This window comes from Sander vitreus, chromosome 18 (genome assembly GCF_031162955.1).
Source record: "Sander vitreus isolate 19-12246 chromosome 18, sanVit1, whole genome shotgun sequence".
Classification (NCBI taxonomy): domain Eukaryota; kingdom Metazoa; phylum Chordata; class Actinopteri; order Perciformes; family Percidae; genus Sander; species Sander vitreus.
Genome location: NC_135872.1, coordinates 24,040,901 through 24,062,918, shown reverse-complemented (window position 1 = coordinate 24,062,918; position 22,018 = coordinate 24,040,901). Strand labels below are relative to the sequence as shown.

The 22,018-nt window shown below is 42.2% G+C and overlaps 1 protein-coding gene across 1 annotated transcript in view; it reads right to left on the bottom strand.

Moving 5' to 3' along the window:
• cd2ap (CD2-associated protein) overlaps positions 1-21,692 on the bottom strand; it is a 90,455-nt gene extending 68,763 nt beyond the window's left edge. The window contains exon 1 of the mRNA XM_078275207.1: positions 21,359-21,692. Coding sequence (XP_078131333.1) covers positions 21,359-21,362 — 4 coding nt within the window. The 5' untranslated portion in view covers positions 21,363-21,692. The remainder of the gene's footprint in view (positions 1-21,358) is intronic.
• Between the last annotated feature and the right edge of the window lie 326 nt (positions 21,693-22,018).

Sequence of the window (22,018 nt, the reverse complement as noted above, 5' to 3'; positions counted from 1 at the left end):
GGGTTGAAGAGGAACAATGCGGATTCTGTCCTGGTTGTGGAACAACGGATCAGATCTTCACCCTCGCAAGGATCCTGGAGGGAGCCTGGGAGTATGCCCAACCGGTCTACATGTGCTTTGTGGATCTGGAGAAGGCGTATGACCGGGTGCCCCGGGAGATACTGTGGGTGGTGCTGCGGGAGTACGGGGTGAGGGGGTCTCTTCTTGGAGCCATCCAATCTCTGTACGACCAAAGCGAGAGCTGTGTCCGGGTTCTCGGCAGTAAGTCGGACTCGTTTCAGGTGAGGGTTGGCCTCTGCCAGGGCTGCGCTTTGTCACCAATCCTGTTTGTAATATTTATGGACAGGATATCGAGGCGTAGAGCCGCTGCTCCTTCGCGTCGAAAGGAGCCAGTTGAGGTGGTTCGGGCATCTGGTAAGGATGCCCCCTGGGCGCCTCCCTAGGGAGGTGTTCCAGGCACGTCCAGCTGGGAGGAGGCCTCGGGGGAGACCCAGGACTAGGTGGAGGGATTATATCTCCAACCTGGCCTGGGAACGCCTCGGGATCTCCCAGTCGGAGCTGGTTAATGTGGCCCGGGAAAGGGAAGTTTGGGGTTCCCTGCTGGAGCTGCTACCCCCGCGACCCGACACCGGATAAGCGGACAAAGATGGATGGATGGAATAATAATACATTTTATTTATATCGCGCTTTACATGGTACTCAAAGACACTTTACAGTAAAACCAGCACATATAGCACATTAAAAACAGACAAGCAATAAAACCAACACATAAAAAAAGCATATTAAAAAACAATTAAAAACAATAAAACCTGTAACTATCAGGTGAAAAATGTAAGACTATTGTATGTGGAAAGCTAATCTGAAGAGGTGTGTTTTGATTAGTGTTTTGAATGTGTCCAGGTCAGTACAGTCACACAGATGTGTATGGGTAGGGAGTTCCAGAGGGAGGGGGGCTGCAATGGTGAAAGCTCTGTCGCCCCAGGTACGGTGCTTGGTCCTGAGTGGTGGGGAGAGGAGGGTTGCGTCAGAAGAGCGGAGGTTTCGGGGGGGATTTTGGCGGTGGAGCAGGTCTATGAGGTAGGAAGGAGCCTGGTTATGGAGGGCTTTGAGGGTGAGGAGGAGGACTTTAAACTGGATGTGTTGGGGGGAAAACGCTAACAATAGTGTTAGCCAAGATGCTAACGTCATTGATAACTAAGCCAAACGGTGCTGTCACTATTTTAGTGATTTACACGCAACCTGTTTCTTGCAGATTGTCACCTTACTGAAAATACAGCTATTAGAAGGTAATATATGAAGTCGAAGCTAACTCTGACAGCTGAAGGTCAGCTAACATCAACTTTAGCGGTCTCCCTGAAGCTCCCAGCCAAGCTCCTATCACTCGCGACGCAGTTAGGAAACAAGAATGAGCTAACTAATGATAAAATAAGCTTTTCCTCTTATCCCTTGCTGCTGCAACAGTGTGAATTTCCCCACTGCGGGATTAATAAAGGATTTTGAATCTTGGCGGATGTCGATTTTAAAGTCATTTAAAACTATTTCCCATCCATCTTCCGATTCCCAGCCGCAGCCTGTCACTCCCCCCTGCCTCACAACGCCTTGTGTTTCTCACTCCCGCTAACTAATTGTTCATCAGATGTGACATGACAAAGGCGTTTTGTTTTCACAAAATGGTCTCAGTCTGGAGCCATGGGTAACATGCACAATGAGACCAATGACAACAGGAATACTGGTTCAACATAATCAAAAAAAAAAAGCCTTCTCTTGAAAATGCTGTTTGAGCTACAAAAAAAATTAAAAACATATTGGGTTTTTAAATAGGGGCCACAATAAGAATATGACAACGAGAGGGTTTACAGACTTTGAATGATCGGCCTCTTTGAAAGATACTTTTTTGCAGCTTTTTAAATGCAGTAACTGTTCCCTGAAAACGAGGCAACTCATCTTGATTAATCATCTTACATTGGAATTACTGTGTGTGTGTGTGTGTGTGTGTGTGTGTGTGTGTGTGTGTGTGTGTGTGTGTGTGTGCGTGTGTGAGATCTTCTGACGAGCTAATATACATTTGACAATGCCAATGACAAATAATTAGCGAAAGAGAGAGGCGATGGAGTTGACAGGCTGCCTGACTGCTTCCTGTGCAGCAGGTTGAGCAGCCTCGAAAAATAAGCGAGCTACAGAGGACTAACTGGCAGTGAGGTATTTTACTAAGTGCTACGGCCCTTTAACACGTGACTCACAGCAGAGAAACTCGACTGGCGTGGCTGACTTCACAGCCAAAACAAAAACAGAATGGGTACACTGCAAATGCATGTGTGTCAGAGTTTCACCAAGTCAAATCTAAGACTTTGGCAGACATTTTTAAAGACCATTATGAATGACATTTAAGACCTTACACAACATCAACTAAGCCCTAAATTCTTTTTCAATTCTTTTTTCCAAGCCAAGTATCGCTTAACTTGCACTTCCACATAGCTGAAAAAAAAAAAAAAAAATCTGTTTTATATCTGTGGTACAATCTGAAAGAGACTCGCACCAATAACACGAAAGCTGATTGGCTGCAATATAAGGGCCTTTTCACACCTGAAAGTCCGAACCAGGATCCGGACCAAGGTTCATGTTTTTGTTACATTGTATACATTTGATCCGGTAAGTTTTGGTTTCACACTGCAGGTATGCAAGCGCGCTAAAGACCTACACGTGACAAAACTACGTCCTGCCGTCATCACATACGTCAGCTGCGTCTCCAGATACTTCTAATTGATTGGTCTCTCTCTGTGTCTCTCCCCTACTGCCGTGGCTCTTTTTGTTTTGTTGTGATGTTGAGAAGCAAGACACGGGAACTTTCTTTCTGGAGCATTTACTCAGAGACACACGGAAACCTACACTGTAACACTGTTAACAAGTAAACTGCTGATGTATTCACAGCTCTGATAGCCGACAGCTGTCTCATGTAGCCTACACACTAAGCACCGAGCTATTCCTTAAAGGAGCTTCCCCGGTCTTGTAACACGAGGAGAGCCTGCCAGAGCTTCTTGTATTTGGTCCAAAAGTCCGAACCATCCAAAAAAAAACTAGCGACTTGGACTTGGACTAGCGAAAGAAAGAACTACAATACCATGGAGTAAAAAATTACAGGTAGCACTGCACACACACTCTGAACCGAGACAAGCAAACCGAAAAAAAATAAATAAAAAATAGCAATACAGAATGCCTGAGAGCCTTATTGTAATATTTTCCATTATGTTGTTATATTTGGATTGTAATCTATGTTTCCCTTTACATAAAGATATTTCCAGCATACATTGATTCAGAAAAAGGTAAATAGGTGTATAAAAATTCACCAGAATGCAGGAAATGAAATGTTTAATGCTCAAAATGTGTTACTCATAGATGAAATCTAAAAAATCAAACCCTGGTTATCAGGCAAATAAAAACGCAGATACAGATGATCCGCAAACTGCCAAAAAACGGCTCGATGATCAGCTAGGGCCGATAATAGGTCTATCCCTAGTATTTATTCAATTTAACAGTCCGCAGGAAAATCCGCCAGACTTCACTCATTTAGGCCGGATATCCGTTCCCTTGGGCTTCCTTTGTGTTGGCATTTTAAACTCCGGTGGGTTTCTGAGGACTATGGTTAACTGCTCCTCAGATCTCTGCAGGGTAAATCCAGACAGCTAGCTAGACTATCTGTCCAATCTGAGTTTTCTGTTGCACGACTAAAACTACTTTTGAATGTACACGTTCCACCACCAAAACAAGTTTCTCCGGTGCTTGGCACCGGCCAAGACGATTGTGATCGATTTGAAGAAATGCCAATAAACCAGAGCATGTTTTTCTTCCATCCCGGAATGCTGTGTGGACTAGCCAGACCCTCCTCCGCAGCGCTGTGGAGGAAGGTCTGGCAAAGCGAGACAAATCAAACGTCCCACTTCACTTCCACCACGGTCGAAAGCCAAATCTAGTATACAGGTGCTGAAGAGGGTCATAAACCTCATTGAGTTTGGTTGAGACCAGTCAGACATTATGGATCAGGCGGTGAAACCACTCTGAGTTTAATTTACTGCCAGGCGAGGCAAGTACGTTAGTTAGTAATGAGTCCAGCTGCTGTTCGGTGGGTTCTAGCTACCCTAAACTCCCTTTCCCGCCAGTACTGTAGATCAACTTTAAATAAGACCATTTTAAAGTTTATTAAGTAGTCAGCTCTAAGCAGTACAATGCAACCAGTCTAGACACATGAAGTGCAGACAACGCAAGCTGAGCGATACACAAATACAAATAAACAAGTCAGCCAAGGCCCCAGATAGTAATTTGTGACTATCTGTCCATGTAAACACAGGAAGAAATATGGTCTGCTGTAGTAAACAAAACAAGAGGCAACACAGTCATACTCTGCAGAGTCAATGGTGCAACTTCCAGATGACTAGACATGAAGCACGGGAACTTTCTGCCACCAGAGATTACAGCGCCTCTGCAACCACACAAACACACCCTGCCTGAGAACGCAGGCCATTCAACTGAGGATCACTTAAATCACCTGTGAACACACCGCTATACACTTACTATGTTTGTACACTTTTTATGTTTGGGATTGTACAGGATTTTGCCCATTTACTTTATCTTGAAGAAACCAGTTATTACGGTCTTCAGTGAAGGAAAAGCAACACAAAATGATGCAAACAATTTCAGGATTTTAGCTTTCCTATTCATTTTAAACCGTTTTTATGAATTAATGCAGTACTGTGGAAACAGCTCAACCAAGCACAACACAAAAATGACATGAAGGGCAGGACGTGACAAAACTGATGTGAAGAACACTGAAATCAATGAAAACAATTCAAACCTAAGGTTAGCTAGCAAGCCAGTCTTGGTTAGCAAGGTGCTCCCAGCTGAACCAGACATTTTTAGCAACCAATATACTCCAATCAACTTTGGTGAAGTGAAAACACAGTGAGAGGCTCAATCATTTAAGGCGAATACATGGACAACACCCCCAAAACAAGTTCATAGCTATTTTAATGTACACAGTGCCATGGTTAGCATTGTTAACCTACAGCATAACCTGCATCATTGCCTATTCATTTTAATAAATGGGACTATCATTTATAAAATGAACATTAGGGGTGTGCAAAAAAAATAAAAAAATAAAAATCGATTCATATTCGAATCATCTCAAGGATAGACAAATCTGCCAGCTGATTGGTGTGATGTACTGTCTTACTGATTAGTAAGCACTGACAGTGAACGCACAGCTGTATAGGTTGATCTGCAGTCACCTTTAACGACAAGTGAAGGTAGTCTTGTGTGTGCATGTTATCTCAATTAAGTTCCTTTAAAGATGTTGATTAACTGAGCTTTGGGGGTAAGAATGGTGCATTAATGCAGCGATTGCAAAATGTCACTGTGTCTGTGACACTTCTCTATTAGTCAGACTCTGGCTCATCCTACTGAATGAGTGATGGGTGTTGGCCTGTGAAATACCAGCAGCGGGGCAGTGTTCTTGGTTTGTTCCTTAGAGGAAATGCCTTTCTAAATACATTAAACGCAGCCAAAAACAGTCAATGTACAGGTAGTGTGTGTGTGTGTGTGTGTGTGTGTGTGTGTGTGTGTGTCAGGAGCAAACTTCCTTCCTCCTTCACTGCAGTCAGGCGGCAGTTTGATTGGCTTATAAAGTGGCCCAGGGGGTAAAAGAAATGAGACTATTCATGAGAAACGAAAGGGAACAACTATCCAAGGTCTAAGCACATAAGGGCCTTCAATCAGGGTATTCCCTGGGGGTTTTCGCTAATGCTGGAGAATTACTTTCTTCATCCAGTGCTGGACACTGGTCCCAGGAACAGCTACATTGCCTTAACTGTGATATTCATACCGGCTCATTATTATGCTTTTCCAGCCAAGTGCATTTCATGTATTTCTGAATGCAAGTAAGATGTTAAATGAATAAATGAATGTGGAAAAAGCCAACAGCTTCCATTTCTAAAGCAGGAAGCTGACTGGCTTCTCTCCCTGGACCGCTTTAAGTGAATGTGTCAGTGTGGATGTGGGTCAGCAGGTCTGCTTAGTCAGTCATGCCCTACATGTCGTCAGGCTGTACAAAAAGGCTGTCAAAAACAAAAAAAAACATTCTATAATTCCTTCTAACTAAAACTGAACCATTGAAAGACGCATAGATTTGAACCATTCAAATATCTATTGTTTTAAAGATCCACATACCTACACATTACAAAATAAAAAAATAACTTCTGACATTATAAAAATGAATGTAAAGACCGTAGACTTCAGGGGTTTCCCTAGGTTTCTGGAGGGCTTAGGTGCTGTGGTAGTGTAAAACAACAACTGTGGACACAAAGCAGGTGGGAAATCGTTCTCCTTTTCCAAGTCCAACTCGAGTAAATCATTACATCTCGACTCGAGTAAATCATTACATTTAGGGCTGCAGCTTTAGATTTTTTTTAAAGGTTTTTTTTTTTTTCAACCTATGTTTTTGGGTCTAAGTGACTGATGGGAACAACAATCTTTGACATTGGTCCAGTTTTAAGCGAGATCGCTGCAGTCGGCAGCAGCGAAACAAGCTACAATGTAAGTTAATAACAATTGTCCAGTTTGTATTTACCTTCATAAAAGTGCTTGTTTTGCCACTGACAGGCTCAGATTAATATTCTAAGTGTCTGACAACGTTATGGAACGGATTTCTAAGGAGGTCGACATTTCTGTTGAAGAGTAAGATCCTTTTTTTAAACATAAAAACATCCGCAAAAATGCGTTCGCTAAACCAACCAGACTCCATGTAAACAAACAGTACTTTTAGCATCGTAAAACACACTCCATTCAAAGTCGACAGAAATAAAATAAAACTATGAAAAGTCTAGTTTTGGTGGAAATAAACATAGTTTACAGTTTTACATGTGAAAATATGTTGGCTCTATACACGCTAAAAGTATTGCTTTTTTTAAATGGAGTCTGGTGGGTTTAGCGCTAGCGACTTAAGAGCTGTCTGGTTAAACAGAAAGGTTCTAAATGGTCTATCGCCGATCCTATCCTTTCGCCTGTATCCTTTTGTTTGCTCTGATGGGCCATTAACGCGCCATCACTCTCCATCTCTATAATGCTGTGTTTCCATTCGCAGCAAGAACACACACATACGCAGCCCCCACACACCATACGCAGCCAGACAGCTTATCTTTCAGCTTGAACCAACGCACAAAACTAAGCAGTGTAAATCTATTTATTTTATATTATTATATTTTCACGCTGCAATCAATTCAGCAGACGGAGGAGAGTACTAACATTAATCAGCGATTTCCTGGTGAATAAAGGGGATGTTTTGGTTAAAAAAATAAATAAAAAAACCCCACAAAAACCCTTCTATTTGGTTCTTAACTGTATTTTATCTTTATGATAATATAGGCATGTGCAGAATAGGTATAAAGGAAAGGTCAGGGCAGGAGAGAAACAGTGACAAAATAATTATCTATTCTCTATTAAAAATGTACATATTCACGTTTAATGGCATGGGCGTTGGTGGCTCTAGTGTTAACTAGGGGTTTTACGAAAATGGATGGCTAATTGCAAATTTGGTAAGACGTGTCGGACTTTAGGAGCTCCACACAGTCTGACGAGAAAACGGCAACCTCCATACCCAGTGAAAGTCACCGTTTCTCGGTTACTGGACTACTGGGGCTCGGGGCTCCGCGGGGCTCCGCGGAGCTCTGCGGAGCTGGCTAGCTGCCAGCTGCCAGCATAACTAGAGTATATTTACAGTTTGAATTTCGTCACGCCACTTATATAACATCTAGCCCAAAGTCTTATAAAGCTAACAATGGTATCCGATTTCAATTTAATGCATTTTTGTGAACATTAGCTAGGGATTTTGTTAGCTGCTGGTGTCCCTTCAATCCGCGGCTAGCTGCAGGCCCTGGAGCTCCATCAGGGACTCGGCATTTTGTAGTCCAGTAACCCAGAACAGAAAAAAGTCTCAGAAGTGAATTTAGTAATTAAATAGCGGACCTCTGGAGATCTGCATGACCTAGCTAGATTCAGAAGACTAAGCTGACCTCAGGTCAGTGGTGTAGTCTATGCAAATGTTGGGGCGTGACAAAGACTAGGGGATGCTTACGTCAACAAAATGTGAGATTTGCAGAGGATAGGGGTATCAATGGGATTTTGAGCTTCTATGTATGTCCTATTTACCGTCCAAACTGTCGTTATTCAACTATGACAAGGTAAAATCGGTTTTGCATTCTATCACCCCTTTAATATATGATGATGCATTGGGGTCATTTTTGGATTAATTACAGTAAATATATTACATATTGGACCTTTAAAAAAAAAGGATTTAAAATTGTTTCTTTTTAAACACAAAACGACAGTCTGCCACATTTAAGATTGACTTGTTTATTAAGGCCATATGGCCAAAATGAAATGATTTATTAAAAATGTTATAACAATAACTTGTAACTAACTTATTTCACCAGTAAATTGCTGGTCAACGACAAAAACAACCACTAGATGGGAAAAGGGTATTTTACAATAACTTTGAATGCACCACGAGGCTGGCGAGGCGAGTTTCAAGTGAACTGTGTTGTTTTCCCGACAGCTGCAGACTGTTACGTCCCGGTGTTGGAATCCTCTACAGTGAAATTTAGTCACACTTTACACGTTTTAACTGCTTAAGCCAGCTAATAGCTAACAGTGGGCTAACATTACTTGCTGCCAAGTGTAACGTCACATTCAGCGATGCTTCTGTTGCCTGTAACGTCTGTTTCAGAGCATCAGAGAGAAGCACTGGCATTCAATTGGCCCCGAAATTAGGCACCAAAATCTGCGTTGCTATTCGCTCCGGTAGATAGCGGTCGTTAAGGTACCGGTGCCGTATTAGCACCGGGTCTCTGTACCCAACCCTATCCTATTATTGAGCGACATACAATTCTATCTACGGCCTTCAAAAACAACATCATAGGGCCTAGCAGCAGCCACAACCGCGCTGCAAGAGCTGTTCTGTTATCCTGCCATAAACACAGAAATAGGTCAAAAAGCTAAGAGCCAAAAGCACTACGGCCAAAAGCGCATTCACTAAATGGTGTGCCGTCAAGCAAATGATGCGAATAGAGCAAGAGTCAAAAGCCTGTGCAAGAATAAGATGAGATACTAACCCTAACCCTGACCAAATGAAGAGGGGGTGCTGGGTGTCCTGCATCACCCCCCTGGAGTCTTCTGGCAACAGTGTCAGGGGTTTTCATCGACATCTTGAAAATATCACATTATTAAATTTGTGCCCGGAGTAATCATGCAACATACATTTGCATAATATCAGAGGAACGCGGCACAGTCTACACCTCTGGACAACAATGAGTGTCTGAGAACATGACCTCAGCTCTAGGTAAGAGGTTTGATATATATTCTAGGTTGATACTGAGCAGTTAAATAGTATTATCAGTCCTCAACTCTTACCCTTTGCTTTACTTTGCATGTGGCATGATAATAGGCCTGGTTGAAATTTGATGCGTGGTGAAATGCAATTGCTTCTTTCTATAACCAATTTTTAGCACTAAGAAAAATAATAGCGACGGGAACAGAATTCAAGACTTGTTTCATCGCTTATCCAACAGGTTTTAGGCTACATCTACAAGGCAAAACAGAAAGTTCAGTTTCCTTCGACTTAGTACTTCTAGACAGAAATTACTAATTATAAACACAAGGTAGCGCTGGGTACCGAATTCAATACGTTTTAGGTACTGACCGAATTGCCTCGTATGGAGTACCGAAAAATGCCTCGTCATTCAATACCCAAATTCAATACCTATAAGGAATAAATCTCATCAGCGTCAGTGAGCCAATAGGCACGCAGCATGCTTCTACCGAGATCTAATAACTTTTGTGCTGTCTCCCGTCACACGTCGTAGAGGCAGGAAGAAAACAACTCTTTACACAACTTTCTTTTTGTTTTATAAAATTGGTATCGAAAAAAAAAAGGGCTGTTTAGGAACCGGCATCGAAGTCACGGTATTGGTATCGGTCAGTAGAATTTTCACTTATCTGTACTTTACTTTGTTATTTATATTTCTGGAAACTTTCACTTTTACTTGACTACTGTTCCCCAATAAGATGTATACTTTTACTCCACTACATTTCCCCTTCGTTACTCGCTACTTGCAAGAAATGTTTTCGTACATTGGAGTGAAAGATTCTTCCTCACAACATTTTTTAAATTCCGTTTCCGTTTTTTGTTGATGTCATACTTTGAATTTGATGTTTAAGAAGGTGTGGGAACCCTGAACATTATGCTTCACTATAAAAGGAAGCCACAATAAAAGTTCATAATCAAACTTTTTCTTGACTTGCACTTCTAATGATTAAGTACATTTAATATCAGAAAATTACTTTTGATACTTAAGTACAGTAAATATCAGCTACTTTAAGACTTTTACTCAAGTAATATTCTAAAAGGTGACTTTAACTTCAACCAAAGTCATTTTCTGGTAAGATACTTGTACTTTTACTCAAGTACTGCTTTATACAAGACTGTTATTGGTACCGGCATCAAACATTTTTGAACGAGCCCTAAATACAGGCATGAGTAACAATCTCCCTCCACCACAGAGACTTCAGCAGCCCCTCCTGCTTCTTCTTGTGTGTCACTGATATGGACTGAGATATAAAATGACTAAAAACATTCCCATTCATTGGCCTAAACACTGTGTTTGACTGACTGATATAAAGATAAAGAACAGTGTCTGACTCTACAATGTACAGCGAGACTTCCTATTGCAAAATTCACCTTGAGACTGAGATAACGATAGAGAGGAATGGAAGAGAGAGAGAAAAAAAAGGAATACACAATCAAGCACGCAATAGAAAAACCTTCTCTCTTTCTGATTAACAGTGGCATGACGCAGCATTGGGGGAGTAGCAGCATGAGGATTCCCGACATATCTGCAGCAGCTGAGACACATGAGCTAAAAGAGGAGAGAGATGATCAAAAGCTAAAGGAGTGCCTCCAAAGCCCTTTGGGCCGAGTCCTGGTACGCACCGTTTCCTCTGCGGACACACACTTCGTCTGCAACTTGCTGCCGAGTCGTGATAGTAGTCCATGAGAAAAGCAAACAAATAAAATGGATTGGAAGGGGATGAAGGCAAGCTTTATATTGGATAGTCAGTGTTTCCCCTAGGACTTTTTTTCTGCTCGGTGCTTAGTGTGTAGGCTACATGAGACAGCTGTCGGCTATCAGAGCTGTGAATACATCAGCAGTTTACTTGTTAAGTGGAAGTAAATGTACAGTGTAGGTTTCCGTGTGTCTCTGAGTAAATGCTCCAGAAAGAAAGTTCCCGTGTCTTGCTTCTCAACATCACAACAAAACAAAAAGAGCCACGGCAGTAGGGGAGAGACACAGAGAGAGACCAATCAATTAGAAGTATCTGGAGACGCAGCTCACGTATGTGATGACGGCAGGACGTAGTTTTGTCACGTACAGGTCTTTAGCGCGCTTGCATACCTGCAGTGTGAAACCAAAACTTACCGGATCAAATGTATACAATGTAACAAAAACATGAACCTTGGTCCGGATCCTGGTTCGGACTTTCACGCCCTAAGTGTCAATTTACCAAACTCACACAGTGGTTAAGAGTTAAATTAAGTGAGTAGGTAAGAATTTCAGTCTCACTAGACATATTTGCAAGGCTTAGATGATTTTTTGGGGATTTTCTATGTGTTATCTTTACTTTCAAGAGTGCAAGGCATATTTGAACGCGACTTCCGGTCTGTGTGCTGGGTTGAGGTTCAGCAGAAGGAACGGAACTGCCAGGTTATTGTTTTTCCTCTCCTCACACAATGCTTCCAGGTAAAGAGTATGCACAATATGGGTGTTATATAAGCCAATGGCAGACAGGAGGATATAACAGGGGAGGGAGAGAGGGGGGAGAGGAAGGAAGGAAGAGAAAGAAAAAGGGGGGGGGGGGATACTCAGGGCCACGCAGGCAAGCTGACTGCCAGACAGTCTAAATCAGTATGCTCTCTGTGCTTCTCTCAGTCACTCACACACAAACTCATAACTGCATTCCTTCCCACCGATCTGAGAGGTAGCAGATAGGAAGGGCAAAGTGTTACCAAAGAAAATGGAAGAAATGAAAGTGAGTGAGAGAGCTGTTGCTATTCTAAATGAGAGACTCAAATTCTCCTGTTCACCTTTACCTACCCACAGCACAGACTGTGTACATTTGACCAACGCCCTGACACATTGCACACACCTGGACGCTACGTTTGGGCAGCTAGACAATCAAACATGCTTTGAACGGTGACTATCGCAACGATTCAAGGTTTTAAAACTGTCCTGCTTCACAAATTATACCAACTAATAGTTCTATAACCAAAAAAAAAAAAGGCATACCGCCATGTGCAAACAGTGGATGTGGCTGTCAAATGTCAAAGACCAAACATGCCAGGAAGTCAGAGGAGACAGAAATATTGCTGCATATTACAGATGTAGCAGTGGAGACTAACAGATCAGACAGTTATGGCGTGAGCAAAGAAGATGTAAATAATAAGGAAAGTAATATTAACCCTTAAGGCAGTGACACACCAACCCGATAATCGGCCGTCGGACAGTCTGGCGAGGTCAGTGACTCGAGTCTGTTCGGTGTGTTGCGTGCCGTCGTCCGTCCGAGGAGCTGGCGGCCTTCATTTTGGCCGACCTGACATGTTGCGTCGGACTCCATGACCAATCTGATTGGTGGAGTGCTAACCCGGAAATGACGAGCAGGATGAGCGTGACTAGAGCCTCTCAAAATCTGACAAAAATCTTTTAAACTGACCTTTGTCGATCTGAAATGAAGACAGATTCAGCAACAGCACGGCCTATTTCTCGCTTAAAATGTTTTCAGAAACACGTTTCGGTGAACTATTTTAGTAAAATATGAGATCGTATTCTGAACAAGGCGCCATGACAGTCTGGCTTTGAATTTCCGGAGAAACCAGACCCACGTGACGCGTTCGTCCAATCAGCTGCCGCTTTTAATTTTTTGGGCGACAATACAGATTAGCGCCGCCTGCTGTTATGGAGACGTATTACACGCTCAAGTTGGCGTCTCTTCGGTGTGTTCTGAGGCACTTTTTGGACCTCGGGGAGCCGACTGATCAGTCCGACCGCCTTTTCTGCCGACGGTCGGCTGTCGGGTTAGTGTGTCAGGGGCTTTAGAGAACGGTAATTCCCCTGTAATATGGCCCCCAGAGATCCTTGTTTCAATGACCCTGTATAAAACGATCGAAAATAAAAACCACAACAGCTAGAGCATTCATTCTTTTTGCAGCAGAACGCTAAGGCTTCAGTCTTCCTAGCCATCACGCTGTACATTCACGATGACGTCCTCACGTTACGCGACGTCCGGCGCAAAAGGCGCCAGAGGAGCAGGTCATTAGGAATGTCAGAGAGAGATAATAGCTGGAGAAATAGTCAGAGTCAGTACAGAAGTTTGGATAATTTGTATAGTGGATTTTATAGTGGATTTTGGAGCATTTTTGCCTTCTTTTTTTGGCAAGATATTCTGTTGAGGAGGTTTTGGAGATTTTGTTCGCGGGCGGTGATGAAGAAAACGTTTCTTCCGGTCCGGACAACTTCTACAGTGAGGATGAAGACTATTTTGTTGAAGGCATCGATCCATGTCGGGATATGAAGGTTAATTGATATATTATTGTAGTCCCTTTATGCTAACTTACTAAAAAAAAATATACATGGATGAATAAATGTCAAACTACTACTTATGGTAGAGTGTGGAGGATAAATTAAGGAGTCATGCTGCTCTGTGGTCTGTACAGCAGCCGAGAGGCTACTTCTGTATCACTTGCCAGACAGTAGCAGGGTGAAGAGACTGTTGCTGGCCTATTTTTTTTCCATTGTCTTTTAGTATCCGGATGTAGTACGTTTTAGGGATTATTATTATTATTATTATTATTATTATTATTATTATAACACCTGAACAATTACACATTTTAGAGAGTGGTGTTATTGCTAAACAATATATTTAGTATACTACTGTAGTACTAACTATCTGTAATTAGCCTACTTCTATCCTTTTTGCACTTCGGATTAGATACTGACATTTCATTGACTTTGTACCTGTACTTGTCACAAAGACAATAATGTTGAATCTAATCCAATATTCTTCTGATGATTCTTTCACTCATCTTTGATTCAGCCCCGCTGGAGATGAAAGAGCAACAGACAACAGAGATGGGGCTGGTGTTTTACATGGGTGTCCTAAATCTGCCAAAGGACAGTGACATGTGGCACGTAAAAAGCATCTTCCACGTCCCATTTCCTCACGAGTACATGTTCAGAGACAGGTTTCTCATCATTTCATGTCCAGAGACAGCTTCCTCACCATATCTTGGAACATGCATATGAGTGACACTCAGGAGGATACAGTGAATAACAGGAAGAAAGGCAAAGAGGGTTATGACAGGCTGCACAGGCTCCGCCCTCTGTACGACAGTCTACTCACAGCTTGCAAGGACGTTTACCACCCTCATCAGAAGCTGGCTGTGGATGAGCATATGGTAGCCACTAAGGCTAAAATTGGGCTAAACATTACATGAAAAAAACAAGCCGACAAAGTGGGGCATACAACTTTTTGTTTTAGCTGACTCAAATGGCTACACGGTAGACTTCAACATCTACTGTCCTTTGCTGCTGTCGTGTCGCTGGTGAACAAGACCATTTTATACCACTTTTTTTTTTTGACATTGCTGCTACAAATAGCTACATTCTCCTCAAACAGCTGAGCGTCACCAGAGGTGAGCAACCCATGACGCACCAGGGTTTTCAGGAGCTCCTTTCTGCTGAGGAGAGTGTCCCTGGACCCATCAGAAGCACCTTAAGATGGGCAGCAGCACCAGCACACACCCGTAACAACTGCAACGGGTAACGATCCTGCCGAGAAGGCCTCAGAGAGGCGTAGAAAGTATTAAGGTGTCTGGGTAGAACACACCATTTAATGTGCAAGGCTTGCAGTGTGCCCCTGTGTCATTGTTGACAGGAACTGCCATGATGACTACCACAAGAAGCCTCAACATACATTTTCATGTTTCTACACTGACATTGATGAAAACACAATATGATTTTTGCATTTATTTTTATTTGACACAATTTGAATACTTTTATAAATGATTATGGTTTATGAACAGGTTTATTGAGATCATCAATTTAAGCGTAGGTTGTGATTTTAGGGATATGAAGCATTTGAAGATACTCCAAGAAATGACATCACAATAAGCAAAGAAACCAATAGGCACTCTGGGACCCTTTCTATTGCAGATGGAACTATCGAAACGCCTTTACACAAAAATGAGATTAATCTCATAATCTCAAAAATAGCACATAGTTCAAATTACTTATGGAGTGTTAAGACATATTATGTCTATCTATATATACAGTACAGGGCTCGACATTAAGGCTTGTCCGGGACAAGTGGATTTTTTGCAGGGCAAGTGGAAGAGAAATGTACTTGCCCCACTGGACAAGTTAAAACTAAAATGCCATGTTACTTCACGTTATGGGCCACTCATTACGTCTACGTTACCGATTTGAAACAAATACATTTTTTCCCCCCACAATCCGGGGCAGCGGACCCAGCGGCAGCGGGTCAGCGGGCCGCTAACGTAGACCCATTCTCTGTAAGCGATGCAGCATGAAAGCACGTCGAGCCAGCCGGTGTTGGCTAAAATTAGCTTGCTAACTCCACCTTAACGTTACCTCGTCGCCACATCGTTGTATCGTTAAATACATTTGTCACTCGTGGCGATAGCAGCGTGCGTTGTGTGGATGGAGCATGAAGTTAATGTGACTCATTTAGCGGCTGGCTCTCTGCCTCGTAGCGTTACTACTCCGCTGCTCGTTTGTCCGTCAGTTATTGTAAAACCTCAGCTCCGCGACTTGCCGGATTAAATATCAGGTAATAATCAAGTTGCTACACCTTTTTAAGGATCCCTTGGTAAATCAGCCTCTGCCGGGTAGAAAGTGAATTTGTATAAAAAAAATTAAAAAAAGAAATGGCAAAATCCATTGTTATGTCTACAAAATTATTTTAGATATAGTGTAAGTTCAAGTCACCACTACCTCTGGTCAAAATATTGACTTAGTATCTGAATATATTGACTCTGTATCTCAATATATTGACTTAATATCTCAAAATATTGACTAAGAATCTCAAAGCAATGAGAACATTTAGAATATTGACTTACAGTCAGGTCCATAAATATTGGGACATCGACACAATTCAAATCTTTTTGGCTCTATACACCACCACAATGGAGTTGAAATGAAATGAACAAGATGTGCTTTAACTGCAGACTTTCAGCTTTAATTTGAGGGTATTTACATCCAAATCAGGTGAACGGTGTAGGAATTACAACAGTTTGTATATGTGCCTCCCACTTTTTAAGGGACCAAAAGTAATAGGACAATTGGTTGCTCAGCTGTTCCATGGCCAGGTGTGTGTTATTCCCTCATTATCCCATTTACAAGGAGCAGATAAAAGGTCCAGAGTTCATTTCAAGTGTGCTATTTACATTTGGGATCTGTTGCTGTCAACTCTCAATATGAGATCCAAAGAGCTGTCACTATCAGTGAAGCAAGCCATCATTAGGCTGAAAAATCTAAACAAACCCATCAGAGAGATAGCAAAAAACATTAGGTGTGGCCAAATCAACTGTTTGGAACATTCTTAAAAAGAAAGAACGCACCGGTGAGCTCAGCAACACCAAAAGACCCGGAAGACCACGGGAAAACAACTGTGGTGGATGACCGAAGAATACTTTCCCTGGTGAAGAAAACACCCTTCACAACAGTTGGCCAGATCAAGAACACTCTCCAGGAGGTAGGTGTATGTGTGTCAAAGTCAACAATCAAGAGAAGACTTCACCAGAGTGAATACAGAGGGTTCACTACAAGATGTAAACCATTGGTGAGCCTCAAAAAACAGGAAGGCCGGATTAGAGTTTGCCAAACAACATCTAAAAAAAGCCTTCACATTTCTGGAACAACATCCTATGGACAGATGAGACAAAGATCAACTTGTACCAGAGTGATGGGAAGAGAAGAGTATGGAGAAGGAAAGGAACTGCTCATGATCCAAAGCATACCACCTCATCAGTGAAGTATGGTGGTGGTAGTGTCATGGCGTGGACATGTATGGCTGCCAATGGAACTGGTTCTCTTGTATTTATTGATGATGTGACTGCTGACAAAAGCAGCAGGATGAATTCTGAAGTGTTTCGGGCAATATTATCTGCTCATATTCAGCCAAATGCTTCAGAACTCATTGGACGGCGCTTCACAGTGCAGATGGACAATGACCCGAAGCATACTGCGAAAGCAACCAAAGAGTTTTTTTAAGGGAAAGAAGTGGAATGTTATGCAATGGCCAAGTCAATCACCTGACCTGAATCCGATTTCACTTGCTGAAGACAAAACTGAAGGGAAAATGCCCCAAGAACAAGCAGGAACTGAAGACAGTTGCAGTAGAGGCCTGGCAGAGCATCACCAGGGATGAAACCCAGCGTCTGCTGATGTCTATGCCTTCCAGACTTCAGGCTGGAATTGAATGCAAAGGATTTGCAACCAAGTATTAAAAAGTGAAAGTTTGATTTATGATTGTTAATCTGTCCCATTACTTTTGGTCCCTTAAAAAGTGGGAGGCACATATACAAACTGTTGTAATTCCTACACCGTTCACCTGATTTGGATGTAAATACCCTCAAATTAAAGCTGAAAGTCTGCAGTTAAAGCACATCTTGTTCGTTTCATTTCAACTCCATTGTGGTGGTGTATAGAGCCAAAAAGATTAGAATTGTGTCGACGTCCCAATATTTATGGACCTGACTGTACAATCTCAATATATTGGCTTAGTATCTCAATATACTGACTCAATATCTCAAAGTATTGACTTAGTATCTCAAACAATATCGACTTAGTATCTCAATATATTGACTTAGTCTGCTACAGAGTTTGGCATTACCTTAAGCAGGTTTAGATGAGATGTGAAAAATGCATGCATATTGTTGAATGATTATGATCTCAGGACAGTACAGTAGGCTTGCCGGGGTAGTCAATGTTACCGGTGTTACACAGTGGTCGGCCATACACCGATTACATTACTTGCCCAGCGCCGTTTTTCTTTTTTTATAGAAATAAAAATGAATTGATGACTAACAAATCGGTAACACCGGTGTTGTCCCTAGTTTAAAATGTCCTCACCGTGGCATCCCTACAGTACAGCTGTAGTGACATGTAAGATTCAGTTTATCATGAAAGAGCAGCTGCGCACATTTCAGGACAGTGATCGTTGTGTGTGGATTTCAGTTCACTCATTCAGGTGTACAGATAATGATGCCTCGTTAATCAGTGTTCAATTTGAGAAGTTTGTGGTATCCAATTGTTTTCACCTGTGATGCAAAATTACATTTTGTATAATGATACATACATCTTAACCAGATTATCTTTTATTTTGTTTTTTTTTTAATGGATAGGACAGCTCAGAAAAGAAAGGGGAGAGAGAGGGGGAAGACATGCAGGAAACCGTCACAGGTCGGACTCGAACCCTGGACCTTCTGTGTCGGGGAATAAACCTCTATGTATGTGCGCCTGGTCGGCCCTGCTCTACCAACTGAGCTAACCGGCCACTTAACTAGATTATCTGAAACAGAGTTGGTTCATGTTATTAGTAGGGTTGGCCATCGTTTGGATTTTAACGATTCTGATTCCAATTCCGATTCTTCCTTTCGATTCCGGTTCTTATCGATTCTCGATTCCGATTCTTTGAGGGGTGGAGTCGAAACGGGTCACATGCCCATTTCCACAAATAAGAGGAACGTTTTGTTTTGAGTCAATGGAGGTTTGCAGTTTTACCGGGCTTTTTCCAACGTAAAATAAAGCCAGACTAGAGCGCTGCTTACTGAGCTCCATGGCTGCAGCACAACAAGCGCCTGGCCGCTACGGAAACCAAAACTTGCGCGTTTTAAATTGGGAAGTGATGATCGGATATCAAACCAAATCCTCTAAACGATTCCAATAAAGGAACGATTCCGATCGAATCGTAATTTTTGAAACGATTCCAAGTAGGAATCGGTTCTCGATGCCCAACCCTAGTTATTACAAATAAACAAACAGCAGATTGACAACACTAGATAAACTGACCTTCATTGGGTTACGTTAAAACGACAGTGGGAAGTCAAACAAGAACCACAAGTTGATAAATATTGGTTTAGGCCAGCAAGGTTAATAATCAAATCAGACATTCTGGCACACGTCAAGTCTTTGTTTCGGTGGTTCGATGGAAACCTGCAGTGAAGTTTGGCTAATGAAATAGATAAGGAACTGGTGGCCTAGGGGTTTAAGAAGTTGTCCATGTAGCCCAATCAAAATGTCGCCAGTTCTTGTCTTGCATGTTACCCCTGCTCTTTCTCCCCCTCATTTCCTTTCTCCTCTGTACCAATTGCTATCAAAATAAGAAAGGGACACGATACCAAAAAACACAACACAAAATTGAAAAATTAGGTAAAGGGGCAAACCAGACAAAGCACCAGTATTTCCAACCACTTGATGCAACACAGCTAAATCCGTGTGGATTTTAGTCAACCAGTAGCAGGACCCATGTAGCCCAAGCTAAGTTCGAAGAAAGCAAACACAGAATGTGACACACACACACACACAGACATGTTCAAACGCAGCTGAGATATCCCGAGAGATGAGCCAGCTGAGTAAAAAGGCATACCAAAGAGAAGAACAATGCATTATATGTGAACCTAGTGTCCTATGTGTGGACACCAGGTATGAAGCCTGTTTTGTTGGATTATCATATGGAGTGACCGTCAGATATTTTAGTGAGTTCAAGAAAGAGGGAGATCAGCTTTACTTGCGAGTTCACATTCTTAAGAACTCCTCGGCTTGTTGTCCAATTACCGCCTGCAATGTTTTTGCAACTCTCTCTTTGCTTATCAAGCGCAGTGTTGGTTTCATGTGTCGACTACAGCCTCGCTGTGGTGTGTCACTGTATTTATTGCTAAGTGTAAGCAACACAGTTCATGCAAAGCTGTTTTGTTTTAAGCAGTTCTGCAACCTTACACATCTGAAGGCTGAAACCTGTTTTACAACATAGCAAAGTTGTTTTTTTTTAACAAGTCCTACTGTACACAAACCACAGACACATCTAGCGATATGCAGTGTGCTGGTTTCATGATACAGTAAAGACAGGCGTAGATCAGAGTGTTTCCTCTACACTCAGTCTGCACGACCACCACAACAACAACTGTTGTGACAAAGTTAAAATGAGCATTACCCAATCTTTGTTTAACTTGTGCATATCACATCAAGTAATAACTAGGGTTGGGTATCGTTTCGATTTTTACGATTCCGATGCCAAACCGGTACTTTTAAAACGATTCAGATTCCTAAACTGATTCTTGAAAAACTGAAAAATGACATCAAAGAAAGGCTCTTTTAGCCGTAATATGCTTTTACATCCGTTTGGTGAGCCCAGAGCGGATGACAAGAGAGGAACCGGGTTTCGGTACCCAACCCTAGTAATAACAACCCTCTTTGGTTGTTACGACGTTTTAAGTTTGGCAACGGAAGTTTAGTTTACATCCATCACATTGAGAATCAGGCCATTTTAATACCCTGTTGTTAGGTTAATGGATGGGGTCATGGGTTCACATCAAAGAGAACCATGGTGCGTTCAGTGTTAAGTAGAGACAAGCAAAGCATTACATGCATTTGAGTATGGGAATTTACAGTAAAACTGTCAGTGTCACGGAAAGAATGTCAAGACACACTGTGTGTACAATAAAATTGACGTATTACACACTTACATCAGAACTAAAGCAAATTACAAAAGGGGAAGTTAACCTATAACGTTACTATCAAAAGAAGCTAATTTAATGTCTGGAGTTTACTGTCTGTGGAGTTTGTTCGACACATTTAGTCCTAATTCTGGATTACAGAGCACAGCCAGACGAGAATAAACTGGGAATTTCAATCAACTAGCTAAAGTTACCATGTTGACATCAGCTTTGACGTAACGTTAGCTCATGTTAACATTAGCTAGACATGCAGCCAAATCCAAGGATGGAGGTGGCGTTATCCAGTTAACCAGACAGCTATTTGGCTAGGCTAACTAGCTAGCTAACAGGCTTGCTAACTTTAACTCCCTGCTGGCAAAAGCTGATAGCATGGTTTATGTCACTGACATTTGGTTGACTACCTTACGTGTGTTCGACTTGCTTTGTATATTGAGTCGAAAAGAAGGAACAGTTAACATATACCGTTAGGATAAAAACAACATAAGCGCCACATCATGGAAAACTCACCCATTCCCGTCTTCGCACCGCCTCGTTATCAAATGTTTGGAATCTCTTACAGCCTCACTGCTAGCTTGCTTCCAGCCAAGTAGGTGTATAATCAACAACAAAGTATTTTTAGTCGATTCACTGCCGAAAAACTATTAAAGTGAGCGGTATATCCATTCGTCCTTGCCCCAGCAGCAGCCCCAGCAGCAGCAGCAGCAGCAGAAGCAGCCTCAGAAGCAGCCTCAGCAGCAGCGTCCCCAGTTCTCTCTTGGTGGTGCTTCAAGATTATTGTGCAGGAAGTTAACCAGGAGTCTCCACCTTTCTTGGACTTGCCTCCACGGGTTGCTGCTGGTTGCTTGCTGCTGCCACCAAAATACTAAATGGCAGGAAACTTCGCGATGTTTCAAACAGGACAGTCCCGCGAGAGGAATGTTTAATGGAATGTTGATCCCCCCTTGTATTATTGGCCCACTCAGCAAGTACAGTAACTACTGTACGTGTGCGTGTGTGCGAGCGAGACTTAATTCACTCACTATAGCTCCTCACACCTATTGTGACATTTGTGGTTGTTCTTTTACTGAACCACCAGTCATTAGGGTTTGAGGAACTGATAATGGCCGAATTACCCATAAGTCTTTATCTTGGATGATACTGCGTGATTGACTGGAGACTGCTTCTGTC